At 47.8% G+C, this 15,212-nt stretch overlaps 1 protein-coding gene across 1 annotated transcript in view; it reads right to left on the reverse strand.

Moving 5' to 3' along the window:
- LOC147660783 (neurogenic locus notch homolog protein 1-like) overlaps window positions 1-15,212 on the reverse strand; it is a 415,745-nt gene that overhangs the window by 17,075 nt on the left and 383,458 nt on the right. Inside the window, exon 33 of the mRNA XM_086951469.1 lies at window positions 7,448-7,545. Within this exon, the coding sequence (XP_086807595.1) occupies window positions 7,448-7,545 (98 nt within the window). The remainder of the gene's footprint in view (window positions 1-7,447; window positions 7,546-15,212) is intronic.

Raw genomic sequence — 15,212 nt, forward strand, 5'->3', positions numbered from 1 at the left:
CACACTATGCATAGATCGCCACCTAGTGTTGGGCCCGGATGTTTGCAGTTGTTTTTGTCCTGAAAAGTCTTTGGAAGTCACGAGATAGGTGACTTCTCCTTTGGATTACACTGCGGATGGGCATCGGCTCCATCCTTGGATTGTTTTTTTGCCAGCAGGGAAATGATGGAGTTTTGTAAGAAACAGGAAGGATGCTCATGTAAGCTGTATCTAAATAAGATAATACTGGAACAGACAGAGGTAGCCGGGAAGGCGGGTGGGCGTGTGTAACTCTGCAGCTCTACATACCAAGAACAGATGCATACTGGTAAGTAGCATTTTCCGTTTGAGGCATATTAGCTGCAGATTACACACTATGCATAGATTGTATAGCAGTACCCAGCCTTAGCGGCGACCACCCGTATCTGTTCCAGTGGTTTGAAACAGTGGTTTGAGTACAGCCTGGCCCACAGTAGCTTGTTGTTTAGTTTGCACATCTACACACTAGTGTTTTGTGAATGTGTGTGGTGTGTAGACCATGTAGCTGCTTTGCAGATATCATCTAAGGGAATGTTCCCGAAAAATGCCATTGAAGCCCCTATCTTTCTTATAGAATGGGCTCTAGGAGGGACTGATAACGTACGTTTAGCTTTGTGGTAGCAAATCTGTATACATTTGACAATCCACCTAGCTACCCCAGAGATTGATATGGGGTTGCCTTAGTGTGGTGGTGAGAAAGACACAAAAATGTGTTTAGTTTTACGAAAGGGTTGTGTTCTTTCAATGTAGTAAAGCAATGTTCTTTTAAGGTATGAAGGGCTCTTTCTGCAACAGTTTGTGGCTGCGAGAAGAATACGAGCAGCTCTACAGATTGATTGAGATGAAAGGGCGAAATGACTTTTGGAAGGAATTTAGGATTGGTTCGTAGAACAACCTTACTATGATGCATTTGCAGAAAAGGTTCTTGAATGGTCAATGCTTGTAGCTCACTAACTCTTCTTAGAGAAGTAATAGCTACTAGGAAAGCAACTTTCCAAGTTAAGAATTGTAGTTCACATTTATGTAAAGGTTCAAAGGGAGGTCCCATTAACCATGTGAGAACAATGTTTAAATTCCACCCAGATGAAGGTGGTGTTCTGGGAGGATTTATTCTTTTGAGGCCCTCCATAAAAGCCTTTATGGCAGGTACTCTAAAAAGTGATAGATATTGTCTATTTTGTAGGTATGCTGCAATGGCAGCAAGATGCAGTCTAATAGATGTGATCGCTAAGTTACATCTTTGGAGGTGTAGTAAGTATCCTATGAAGTGCTGAATAGACACATCTAGAGGATTGATGTAGTTGTTATGAAAGTATATTACAAAACGTTTCCACTTGGCTGCATAACACGCCCTAGTGGTGGGACATCTAGCTTCTTTAATAACGTTCATACAGTAAGGGGGAAGGTTAAGATAACCGAACTCTAGGACCTCAGGAGCCAGATCGCTAGGTTGAGCTGAGCTGGGTCCGGGTGTCTGATCTCTCCATGGTTCTGAGTTAGGAAGCGTGGAGTCAGGTATAGCTTTTAGGGGGGTTCCACAGCAAGTTGCAGAAGTGTGGTGTACCAAGGTTGTCTAGCCCAAGTTAGAGCAACTAGAATGAGAGTCAGGGAATGTTGCTGTAGTTTGCGCACCACTAGTGGAAGCAGTGGGAGAGGTGGAAAAGCGTACGCAAATTTGCCGGACCAGTTCATCCATATCGCATTGCCTTTAGACAGCAGGTGTGGATATCTGTCCGCGAAGCTTTGGAATTTGGCGTTTTCATGGGTGGCGAAGAGATTTATCTGAGGTTGTCCCCACATCTGAAAGAACGGTTGAAGAACTTGTGGATGAAGTTCCCACTCGTGGATATGTTGTGTCTGACGGCTTAACGGTTCGGCTATGGTGTTTTGTACCCCTGGAACATGTTGGGCTAAGAGGAAAATGTTTAGAGGTATAGCCCATCTCTATATCTCCTGCGCTAACTGAGAGAGTTGCAGAGAGTGTGTCCCTCCTTGTTTGTTTATGTAGTACATTGCTGTCATGTTGTCCATGGGGACTAAGACAGCTTTGCCAGATATCTGCTTTTGGAATGCTTTTAAGGCTAGAAATATGGCTAGTAACATCAGGTGGTTGATGTGGGGTAACTTTTGTTGGGGTGTCCACCTGCCCTGCATGGTGTGCTGCAGTAGGTGAGCTCCCCAGCCGGAGAGCGATGCGTCCGCTGTCATGACTATTTGAGGAAGTGGCTCTAGGAACGGTCGCCCCGTGGAAAGGTTTTTGGTGCTCCACCATTGCAGAGAGCAGTGAGTCTGACCGTCTACCAATGCTAGGTCTGTTAATTGTTCTTGAGCCTGGTTCCATTGGTGTGCTAAGCACTCTTGAAGAAGACGCATCTGTAGTCTTGCATGAGGCACTATGAATATGCAAGAGGTCATCATTCCTATGAGTTGCATGAACACTCGAGCTGCAAGAGAGTTTTGCGTTGGAATTTCGTTAGAAGAGCTTTCATATTTGTTAATCCTGGCAGGAGAGGGATAACCTGGCGCTGTTGAGGTGTTTATTGTGGCACAGAGATATTGTTGTACGTGGGACGTTGCAGATGGGACTTGGTGTGGTTTACTGTGAACCCCAAGTCGTGGAGTAATTGGATGGTGGTGTGAGTGTGTTGTACACACTGACTGTATGAGCTGGCTTTTATGAGCCAGTCGTCGAGATATGGGAAGACGTGAATGTGCTGTCTTCTTAAGTGTGCTGCTACCACCGCCAGGCACTTGGTAAACACTCTTGGTGTTGTTGTGACTCTGAATAGGAGTACTTTGAATTGATAGTGCTGACCGTCCAGTACAAATCGGAGATACCTTCTGTGAGCTGTGTGAATGGAAATGTGGAAATAGGGGTCCTTGAGAATATAGTGGCAAGGAAGTCGTTTTGTAAAAGGAGAGGAAGGACCTGCTGGAGTGTGACCATATGGAAGTGGTCTGATTGTATGTACAGGTTTAGTGGTCTGAGGTCTAGAATAGGCCTTAGAGAGCCGTCCTTTTTTGGGATGAGAAAGTACAGGGAGTAAACGCCCTTGTTTTGTTTACGTGGTGGAGCTAGTTCTATTGTGCTTTTTTGTAGGAGGGATATTACCTCCTGCCTCAGTAGAAGCAAATGTTCTTGTGACATTGGGTGCTGTTTGGGTGGGATGTTTGTGGGGGTAGATGTTAGTTCGAGGCAGTAACCTGATTGAATTATTTGTCGCACCCAACTGTCTGATGTGCTGTTGGTCCAGACAGGAAAGAATTGTTGTAGTCTTCTCCCATCTGGAGTGGAATGTGGTGGGGGAAGTGGAGGGAATTCATTGGGCAGGCGTGAAAGCAGAGCGGGAGTTGTTAGTTTTGCCTCTGCCTTTGCTGTTGTTACCCCTGTAACCTCCTCTTTGGTTGCCCCTACTGAAGGTGGATTGGGTAGGGGCTTTGTAAGAAGTAGAGGGACTATCTGAGGAATAGCCTCTGGTGGTGCTTCTGTATGATGAGCGATGAAAGGAGCGCCTGGGAGCTTGCGACATACAAGGCTCCCATAGATTTAGCTGTGTCCGTATCCTTTTTCATTTTCTCAAGGGATATGTCCACATTAGGCCCAAATGAGTGTTGGTCATCAAAGGGTTGATTGAGGATGGCACTTTGGACTTCAGGTTTGAAACCTGAAATGCGTAGCCAGGCATGCCTACGCAAAAGGACACTGGTATTAATTGCCCTTAAAGCAGTATCTGCTGCATCTAGGGCAAAACGAATAGAGGTATTGGTGACATTTTTACCCTCTTGTATAATTTCATTGGCCCTATTTTTGTACTTGTCTGGAAGGTGCTGCATTATGGATTCTAACTCATCATAATGTGCCCTGTCGTACCATGCTAGTAGTGCCTGTGTACTTGCAATACGCCATCCGTTTGCTGCCTGTGACGCCGTTCGTTTACCCGAGGCGTCCAGGAGTTTAGACTCCTTATCTGCTGGGGAAGCCTTGCCTGATGTTTGGGAATTGGCTCTTTTGCGTGCGTTGGAGACTACAAGGGAGTCTAGTGGTGCAGGCCCTTTAACCCCTTGCCTGCGGGGCTAATTCCCCCGCTGTGCTGGGGGGCGAGGGGGCGCGCACAGCGCCCCAGTGCTCATGACGAGCTCAGCTCGTCATGAGCCACGGTGGCTGTGTGCTCATAACGAGCTGAGCTCGTCACGGCCACACCCGTTTCTTCAGAACGTTCAGCACAGCGGGGGAATTAGCCCCGCGCGTGAGCGTTCTGACCGCTATGACGAGCTCCGCTGGTCATGAGCATACGGCCACCATGGCGCATGACGAGCTGAGCTCGTCATGAGCATGGGAGGGGTTAATGTAGGCTGGGTCTGAGGGGGCAGCCTTATACTTCTTCTCAATTCGGGGGTCGATGATTCCAGCCCTGACTGGATCTTTGAAGACCTCTGGCGCATGCTTAATGACCCCTTTTGGCATGGGTAGAATTGAGGTGGACTTTTGTGTGGTGTCAAAGGTATCCATAAGGGAATCCTCCTCTACTGGGTCAGTGTGTAGGTCAACCCCATGGTACTGGGCAACCCAATGGACAAGTTGGTTAAATCCCATAGTGTCCTCTGGTGGGGAAGGCCTGGAGGGGTATATGTCATCTTGGGGCATGTAAGGGTCGTCTGGGATGCTATAATCATCCCAAGGGTCAGGTGAGCCAGGAGGACTAAGATTATCTAGTGGCTCATCATCTGCATCACCCCCTGTGTCATCAGAGGTGTTAGGGGAGTGATGAGGCAGGGGAGGAGGTGGTGGAGGAGGAGGAGGAGGAGGAGGAGGAGGAAGAGGAGGAGGAGGAGGAGAAGGTGTCCTTAGAGGAGAGGTTGCAATGTCCTTCTTCTTAGGATGAGGAGCCGGTGCAGGCGTGTCTAACGGTCGTTTTTTAGAACTAATAGTCAATCGACCAGTTTTGGGATCCTTTACAAGAGTCTTTGGTGTAGGATCTACATGAAATAGTTCCTCTGTTTGAGGTAGATCCTTCAGTGCCGAGGTCTTTGGTTCCGTAGGCTTTTTCGGCACAGAGCTGGTAGCATCTTTTGGCTTTGAAACATGTTCTTTTAAAGTGTCTTTGGCCAGTGGAACATGTTTTTTTTCCGGTTCCGAGGCCTTTTTTGGCTCCGAGGCATGGAAGTCGGGTCCTTTCGGTGGCAATTCTTTGCTCGTCTCCGAGTGTGTTTTTGGTGCAGAGGAGCCGGTGCCAGTCTTCAGCGCCGAGTGCTTAGATGTGGAAGCAGCTGGCGTGGAGGAGGAAGAAGATGGCTTCTTTTTCGGTGCCGGTAGGTGTGTGCCGGCATCGGGGGTAGGCTGACTCGAGCCCGAGTCGCCTAAAGGCTTATTAGGCTTCTTTGCCGAACTCGAAGGCGGGACAGGGGAAGCATCTCTCGGTGTGCACCCCGGCCCGAAGGCGAGGGTGTGACCGAAGACTTTTTGGAGGGTGTCGAGGAAGGGTCGGGGTCGACATGTGTGCTTACAACCCGCTGTGCCGGAGTGATGTCCTCGACGTCTGAGTTCGTCGGCCTCGGAGTTGCTGTTGATGCCATTTTCTCCGTCCTGTTCTGGCACGTCAATGCGGAACAGTCTCTGACCTCATGCTCCGGTGAGAGGCAAAGGTTGCCCACCTCATGGAGATCGGTGTGGGGAAACTTCGAACCACATTGAGGACACTTCTTGAATGGCGTCCTTTCCATGAGCCAGAAGATAAGGCCCAGGTAGGCCCGAAGGCCTTCGTCGACGACCAGAATCGAAGACTTTGAAGTTGTAAAGAGATGGGTAGATTGGAAACGCGTTAGAGACAATACCGTCGAAAATGGTGAGGATTGCGCGCCGAAGGAGAATCGGTTCCAAACTGTAGGGCAGGAAACACATCCGAGCCCGATGACGGAAAAATACAATCCAAGGATGGAACCGATGCCCATGCGCAGTGTAATCCAAAGGAGAAGTCACCTATCTCATGATTTCCAAAGACTTTTCAGGACAAAAACAACTGCAAACATACAGGCTCAACACTAGGTGGCGATCTATGCATAGTGTGTAATCTACAGCTCATATGCCTCGAACATATGCTTATTTCTTCTTGTTTTTTCCTCTCTCTATGTGTTCTGCATTCTGCAGCACACATAGAAAGAGGAAAATGCCTCAGGGGAATATTTGTGTGCAGGAAGGTGCCCCTTCTTTCACAAAAAACAATCCTGCTTACAACGCAGCACCATGGTGCAAGAGTGCCTGTTTTGGCGCTAGGCAGCACATTGTGCTCCAGAGCTAGGAAATGACAAAATGCACCATATTTACAGTCCTGCCCTTTCCCTGTCATGCACCACAGCAAGGCGACTTGTTGCACTGCGTAACTTTTTGTTAAATATGCCGCTAAGTGTAGCTGTAACCCAGCCACCACGACCTTAGCTGTAACCCAGCCAACGCCACCTTAGCTGTAACCCAGCCACCGCGACAGAGTACAAGACAGTCTCACTCAAGAACCACAATTCAAGGAACATTCAAATGTCAGAGCTTTTACTTGGTGGAGAAGTGTGACTCAGTGGTTAGAGAGGCAGACCCTGATGCAGAGGTCTGGCCCGGGACCAGGGTTCAATTCCCACCTCAGCGGGTCTTGGGCTCAATTTCCCCGGACCTGATAATTCTTGCCTCTGTGCCTACTCTAATCATGGGCCCCACTCTGCAACTCTGGGCAATAGCTTGCTTAATCTCCACAACGGCCCCAACAGCGCTAGGATGCCTGGCTTCACCTTGGGGGTGCCCAGGAGTGGGCACTTCACAGGAAAAGGCCAAGAAGGGTTCCACAGCGCTATGTGTACAGCGCCTTGAGACCCCTTCGGGGGTGATTTGTGCGCTATATAAGCACTACATTTACTTGAGGTGCAAGCCATAGGTCAGAGTTCATTTTAAAATTTGTGTTTTGCATCAATTCACTTATCTGAAACACTTCCAGCTGCTGTGGCCAGCTGTCCACAGGCCCTACTCCCCCCAACCACCATCATTTGTAAAAGTCATTTCTGTGCACATGAATATTTAAAAAAAAACAAAAAAAGCGATTAATACAGGATTAGCAAAGCTTGGAATGAAAAATTGATTTATCATTGCCTTATGACGCCTGAAGTGAAAAGTGTAGTTTTCAGACTCATTGTTAAGGCTCTAAAAAGGATACACAGTTTTATGGTTAGGTGCTAAAGCATGAGCTGAAAACAGAGCTTTATAATTGGCCGTCATTTGGAAGATACATATTTCTGATTGGCTGGCATTTGTGACTGCGACAAATAGAGTTTTTAAAGAAAGGTCGGTCAAGTTAGAACTGGAATACTCCATCCTTTGCAAACCCTTTTAGGTTCCTCTGGGCAATGTTTCCTTTTTGTTTCTTCGCCCAGGGAGTTTGTCTGTCCTTACCCGGCTGTCCTGCGCATCCTTGTTGGCCCCGCTCCGAATGAGGGAAAGGGCGGCCCTTACGTTGTTCACAGCGGCGGCCCAGTGCAGGGCAGATTTACCTGTGGAGAGAGGGCAAAAGAGAAGGGTGAGTCCTACTGTCTATTACCTGTGGGGAGAAGGGTAAGAGAGCAGGAAGACCCTACTGTCATTTACCTGTGGAGACAAGGGGAATAGAGCAGGGTGACCCTACTGCTTTCATCTATGGAAACAAGGGTAAGAGAGCAGGGTGACCCTACTGCTTTCACCTATGGAGGCAAGGGCAAGAGCATAGGGTGAACCCTACTGTCTTTTACAACTACCTGAAACTGAACGCCGAGGCTCAGGGCACTATTTTAAAGGTTTCTCTGAATGCTGCGGCCAGATTGATCACGGGCACCAAGCGAAATGCACACATCTCCCTGGTTTTAAAATCGCTAAACTGGCTACCCTACGCAGCTAGAATTCAACAGAAGGTTGCCTGCCTATCACACAAAGCCCTCCACTTCAAACCCCCCATCTACCTAGCACAAAAACTAGAACTATCTGGGTGGGGGGAGGGGGGTAGACTATCAAGGAGTGCTAATTCCCTCCTCTTAAAACCACCGATCTTCCGCAAAAAGAGAACATGCCAACGAGCTTCTGGCACCGCTCCTAAAATTTGGAACTCTCTTCCACCGGAAATTCAGGGGATCTCTTCCAAGACTGCTTTCAAACTGGAAGCAAAATAATTCCTCATGAACAAGATCTTATGAATGAATTTGGATTTGTAGAGCGCAACTAAACCTGTAGGCATCAAGGCGCTAAAAGATGGTACAACTGTTTGGGAAAGAGGTGGGCAGATCATAGGTAGGCTTCTCGGAAAAGCCAGGTCTTGAGTGCTTTACGGAAAAGGGCGTGAGAGGCAAGCCCCTTGAGGTCATCAGGGAGCGTGTTCCACAGTTTGGGTGCGAGGGAACGGAAGGCCCTTCCACCCCATCTGGCCTTGAAGACTCGGGGAACAGCCAGGAGATTTTTATTGGCAGAACGAAGAGCCCTGCCGGGGAAATAAAGGGACACGAGGGAACGAATGTCTTCTGGCCCAGTCCCATTTAGGGCGTGGTGCATAAGGCAGAAGGCCTTGAAATTAATCCTGGCCTGAATGGGGAGCCAGTGCAGGTTCCTCCTGATGGCGGTGCCGGACGCACGTTTCGGGGCTTCTACAACAAAGTGGGCCGCTGCGTTTTGCACAATCTGAAGACGTTGGACCAAGCCGTTGTTAATGCCTAGATATAGTGCATTGCAGTAGTCCAGCCGGGAGGCTATAAGAGCCACCGCGACCTGTTTGCGTGCTTCTAGGGAGAGATTGTGGGTGATTTTTCTTAAAATTCTTAGGGCCCCACAGCTGGTCGAAACAGTCCTGCTAACCTGTTTGTCAAGGGTATGGGTGGTGTCCAGGATAACACCCAGATTTCGGGCCGAATTAGAGGGCGTTGGACAGACTCCAAGGGCAGAGGGCCGCCAGTCCATTGACCAGGTCTCGTGTTTGCCTCCAAAAATGAGAACCTCTGTTTTCTCCCCATTTAGCTTGAGGAAGTTCTGAACCATCCAGCCTGCGACTGCCTCCATACAGTTTTTGAAATTTAAGGCCGCTATGTTCACAGATTGAGATATGGAGACCACAATCTGGGTGTCGTCGGCGTAGGAAAGAACTTCCAGCCCAAAGGATCTTACAAGCCTGGCGAGTGGGGCCACGTAGATGTTAAAGAGCGTGGGGCTCAAGGAAGAGCCCTGGGGGACCCCACACTTCACAGGTTTGACTGGCGAGAGAAAATCGCCCAGCTTCACCCTTTGCTTCCGCTGGTCAAGGAAGGAAGTTAGGAGGCTGAGTGCTGGACCGGCCACTCCCAACTTACTGAGGCGGCTAGCTAAGATGGAAGGAGACAGGGTGTTGAAGGCCGCAGTAAGGTCTAACAGCACCAGTAAAGCAATCTGGCCACTGTCGACCTTAGTGCGGATACTGTCGACAACCACTGTGAGCGCCGACTCAGTGCTGTGAGCCTTCCGGAAGCCATGCTGAGATGGATCCAAAGAGCTGGAGCTATCTAGAAAGGTACTCAGATGATGGTTAAGGTGTGCCTCTAGTAACTTGGCAGGGACAGGGAGGAGAGAAATGGGGCGGAGGTTTTTCAATGTCCCAGGGTTCAGAGTAGGTTTCTTCAGTAGAGGCTTGACAATGGCCAGTTTCCAAGGAAGGGGATAGACGCCTTTCAAGATTGCTAGATTCATGACCTCAGCAAGGGGGGGTAATATTACCTTCCTGCACTCTTTGAGAATTTTCAGAGGACAGGGGTCAAGCGGGGATCCGGACTTAAGTTTGTCTAGGTGCGAACTAAGAAGCTCGGGAGTGAGGAGGGGAAAGTGAGTGAAGAGGCAACGGGGTTCGGGCATCTGATTTTCCAAAGGAGATACGACAAGCGAGACGGGGCTACCAGGGCTAAGGTTGAGAGCTTCCAAGTCTGTGTAGATGTCCATGATCTTAGCATGGAAGAAGGTGGAAATCTGATCACACAGTTCTTGGGGAGCGACTATAGGGTCAGGTGACTGAAGGAGGGACAGGGTGTCAACTATTTTAAACAGGTCCCTAGGGGAGCTGAGTAAAGCAGTCAGTTTGGCGAAATGCGCCTTCTTTTCTGCCAAAACCGCAGCTTTATAGCCCTTGAGAAGTCTTTTGTGTTTGTCCTTCTCAATGGGGTTCAGGTGTAGCCTCCAAAGTCTTTCTTGTTTCCTACATACCTGTCTAAGGACCCTAAGGGAGTCTGAGAACCAGGGGGCAGAGGGCCGTTTTCTGGCAGAGTAGTGTTGCTTAGCCGGTGCTAGGGATTCAATGGCACCTACCAAAGTGTTTGACAGATCAAGGGCCGCAGCATTGGCATCCCTTCCTAACAGAGGCTTGATATTGGACATGAAGGGGATAAGTGTATCGTTGTTTAATCCCCTGAAGTTCCTCCTCGATTCCCACTTGTTGATATCCAACTGGGGCACAGTAGAGGGGGGAAGAACAAGACCGAGGTGAACGGCCAGATGGTCCGACCAAGACAGGGGAAGGGGAAAGCCATCTGAAGCCGGGGATCGTTGGTGAAAACCCCGTCCAGAGTGTGCCCAGCTAGGTGGGTCGGACTCCCCACTATCTGAGGCAGTACACAGGAGGCGAGGGCGTCCAGCAAGTGGACAGTATCAGAGGAATTGGAGTTCTCCAAATGAAAATTGAAGTCCCCAAGAATAGTGAAGTTGGGTCTGTCCATGTAGGGTTCCAAGGTCTTAAGAAGTCCAAGACTGAAAGCGGACCTGGGGCCCCGGGGCCTATAGATCAGGATCCCAGTAAAGGACACAGAGGGGGAGGGGTTTAAGGCAAAGTACAAGGCCTGGAAGGGGTCAGACGGGGAGGACAGGTGATCGATTCGATATCTTGTCGAGATGTGATACAGAATCCCCAGCCCCCCTCCCATACGACCAACTCTATTCATTCTGTCCAAGGCATAGCCTTCCGGAATCGCATTTATTAGGTCGTGCTCAGAGGAGTCCATAGCCCAAGTTTCAGTAATAAAGACCCAGGTGGGGTTTTTTCCCAAAATGAATTCCCTGAAAGTGACATTGTTTTTAACTAATGAGCGGGTATTGATAAGAAAACCTGAATAATTAGCAGAAGGGGGAGACCTGGCCTCCTAGGGGAGACCCGCTTATGGGTGGTGTCCGGGAAGTTATTCTGATTACCTCTCTTGTTACATCCACAGTCAGGGATATTCAGGAGCAGGTTCGGGGCATAAGTGTAATGGCAAGACCGCCAAGGAGGTTTGAGGGCTTTTAAGGCGGATATGGTATACAATGTTTCACCTGGAGCTTGAATGTGTATAGGGCCAGCCTCCCTGGCCCCTGGCGCTTCCTTGTCGCTGAAAGGCGCAGACGGGCTGGACTCTGGCTCGACTCCGGCGCGATTGCGGCGCGTCCGATTCGCGGAGTCATGCCCGTATCCTTATGTACTGACGACTAGAGTGCCGAGTGAGAGGTGTCCCACCCAAGATGGCCGCTGCCGATTTGCGCAGCCCGGGACCGAGGAACTCAGCAACTGAATCGTCTGAGAACCGTGGGTGCGGGAAATGGAGGATTAAAACTACCTTGATGGTAGCAGAGTGCAAAATAACAATTTGGCCGTGAGTAAAAGAGAATCAGTTAAAATATTGGAAGCGCCACAATAAAATCCGTGAACACAACCAACATGAGGGTACACACACACAATTCAGCAGTTCACTCAGCACACCTCCCGGCTTCCGCCTCAGGAGTAAAACAAACAGCAATCTTACCTCAAAATGAGGGGGAATTTTTAGCTCTAAGCACATTGGACATACTATAGTATAGGTTATTATTCTTGTATATGATCATTATTTTTGTTTTGGTTATTGTTTCTGTACATGATTATTGAATTTACTCCCCTTAAGTCATTATGCTCCATCCTCTAGCACATTCTTCGTTCACCCTGGTGTATAAATGATCTGTTAGATGTTCAAAAATTTGATTCAATGCCCTTTAGACTCCCCATTTGACCCCTGTTTTGATTATTGTTTTGGGTACTGGTTATTATTCCTGTATATGATTATTGTACGTACTCTTCTTTTCTCTCTATGCTCCATCGCATAGCCCATTCCTACACGTGCACTCAGATTATATTGAGCTGTTATGTTTGTACTAGTTGATTCAATGCCTATTAGATTCCCCATGTTAGGCTCATGTTTTGATTTGTTACCTTTGCCACAAATTGTAAAGCGCTCTGATATCCTTCGGGATCAAGTTCGCGCTATATAAAACTTTATAAATAAATAAATAAAATATGTGATGGTACCCTTATTTGGTTATTGTCTGTTTTGGTTTAGAGAGAAATTTTGATTATTTACTAGCAACTCGGCATACTGAGTTACTAGGTGGTCTCTAGGGCCAGTAACACTGAACTTACAGCCTGATTCATTAAGGTGAATAGCGCTCGCAAAGGGCCAGATTCTGAGAATCTGGACCTTTGCGAGTGAGATTTTTGCATTTGGGATTCATCATCCCAAATGCAAAAATCGGTAATAGCGTTTTCGCAAATTTGCGATGGATTACATTTAAGAAATCTCTATTTGAGATTCCTTAAATGCAATTCATCATCCATTTACAAATTGCGAAATCGCAATTTCGGGCCGCTATTTACCGCGAGGTCAAACCTCGTGGTAAATAGCGAAAACTCAGAAAAATGCTTTTAAAAGCATTTTTCTGAGTTGCATGTTGCACACATACATGTCCTCTGGACATGTGTGTGCGCAACCCCTGTTCATATTAGCATTTAAGGGGTGCTACAGGGTGTCCTTTGGACACCCCTGGCACCCTTTCAATCGCTATCTTATTTGCGATTAGCTAATTGCTAATCGCAAATAAGGAATACTCCCCATTCATTCCTATGGGCCTTTTGGCCCATAGGAATGAATGGGGAATTATTCCTTATTTGCGATTAGCAATTTGCTAATCGCAAATAAGGAATTAGTAGGAATCGCATTTTTTTTGCATATTCCTACATGAATCCCGTTTTGCGAGCCTGTAATAGCGATTCCTTATGAATCGCTATTAGAGACTCGCAAAACGGGTCTTTCATGAATCAGGCCGTTAGAGGCACTGATATACTATAAATCAGGTAGAGCAGAGTGAAAGCATACAATGTTGTATCGCTCAAACAGGAGACAACAGTGCACCTTCATATTTAGTATGATCAATAAAACGCCATGTTGCCGCAACGCCAAAGCATCGCTCCACAGTGAAAGGAGACCGAGCAGTGTATTTAAAAAAACACCCCACAGTACACATTTAAAAGTGCAAACAACCACTGAGGGTAAGCCCCATGGAAGTATCAAGAGATATTCAGCTTGCTCACAGTTTGCACCTGGTTTCATTTGGCACTGGATTTGCAGATAAAGCCAGGTTGCACAGCTTTAGTTGATCTGGCTTAACATGAAATCCTGGTGTTTTTTTTTTACTCTCGCTCCCTATTTCTCCCATAATGCAGTTTATTAGCCCTTTTATAATACATAGTATATTGCTCATGTTTACTTTTGATGCAAGCAAAATCAGGGCATGAAGGTATACCAAAGTTGGTAGGTTGTATCTTGTTGACTGGTACCTGTGGTCCCAGACAACACCTTTGCTTTCAAACACCTGAGCTATCCTGTGGACCCCCAAAGATAACTGAGTACTCCCAGACTCCATCCCCAAGGCAATGCAGCACACAAGTCTCCATGTTATATAAAACCTAGCATCTTGGCCATGAACAAAAGAAAGATGGTGGGTTTGTATTGTGATCCCAGACAGTAGTACCCAAGCCCTGTTTTCTATCAAAATACCAATGTTAATGAGTTGCCCTTTTTACTTAACTCTGATTGAGTTCCATTCTTTTTTGAAGTCATAGCACTAGCTGGACATTGAGGGGCAGATTTGCAAGCCCCATGCGCCACATTTATGCCGCCGTTGGCAGCGGCGGCGTAAACCATGCGCCATGTTGCGCCTTATTTACAATGGGATGCATCTAGGAAGATGCTTCACGTGGTAAAGCCCTGCATCACATGAAACCTGCGTTAAGTTTCATGTGGGCGTTTCCGGTGCAGGGTGGGCATTCCGTCGCAGGAACGCCTCGTAAAAGTGATGCAGTAAAATCTACAAGATTTCACGGAGTCACTTTTATGACCATGCTGCGTCAATACCCTGGGCCTGCTTGAAGCAGGCGTAAGGAGTGATGCAGCATGTTAGGCATAGGGCGCCCTTGAGCATTGCTGGAGCAGTGTCGTGCTTGCGACACAACTCTAGCAATGCGCCGCCCTTACGCCACATTGTAAATGCAACGCATTTTTGGTGGCGCAGGGAGGGAATTGCGTGTCGCATCTGTTCTGGCGCATCCCTGCAGATTTGCAGAGATGCGCCAGAACTCGTAAATCTGCCCCTGAGTTTTTTGCGTGCTGTTTTATTGTGTCATGCTGTGTCTGTTTTCGAGACAAAACAGCCTCCTGAAGCAATCCTTGACTGCTCGAGTCTGCTGCTCCCGCGAAGTGCCCAAAGTAAACCACTTGGAACAGGATGCTTTCCAGTAACCACTGGCTGCCCCAGGAATCCCAAGAAAAGGCCTTGGCCGGTTGGTCTTTCTCCAAGACAGTCTCTGCTTTCTCAGCTCTGTGTTTGTATTACAGGAAGTAGTCACCCCTGGAAACATACCGCCTCAGGAAGTGTTGCCATGGAGATTGCCACACTCCGGCTTCCCGCTTCTTTCCTCCCTGAAGCCCACTATGCACAATAACTATTGTCTAAATGTCTATTTCCCCCCCTCACCCAACTACGAGTATTCTGAGAAGCCTGACATCCTGGTTCTACAAAGAACAGGTCACCAGTAAACAACAGTTTGGGCTGGGGCACCATCACTCTCATGTCAGACTCAACGGACCAGTGTCTCTGGCATCTGATATCCTTCTGGATCTGGTTCGGGCTATATAAAACTTTATAAATAAATAAATAATATCTTCCGTTCTGGAGGCCATGTCTGGAGCATTTAGCCAGGGTACGGACCTTACACTGGAAGTACTGTGTTCCATTCGAGCGGCACCTTATAGAGCAGAGGTTCTTACCTTGTGCTACAAGGCCTACTCCGGGGGCTTGTGACTGATTTACAAAATTAAATAATACTAAAATTAATAAATTAAAATGA

Source organism: Lissotriton vulgaris, unplaced genomic scaffold (assembly GCF_964263255.1).
Source record: "Lissotriton vulgaris unplaced genomic scaffold, aLisVul1.2 SCAFFOLD_1465, whole genome shotgun sequence".
Taxonomy (NCBI): domain Eukaryota; kingdom Metazoa; phylum Chordata; class Amphibia; order Caudata; family Salamandridae; genus Lissotriton; species Lissotriton vulgaris.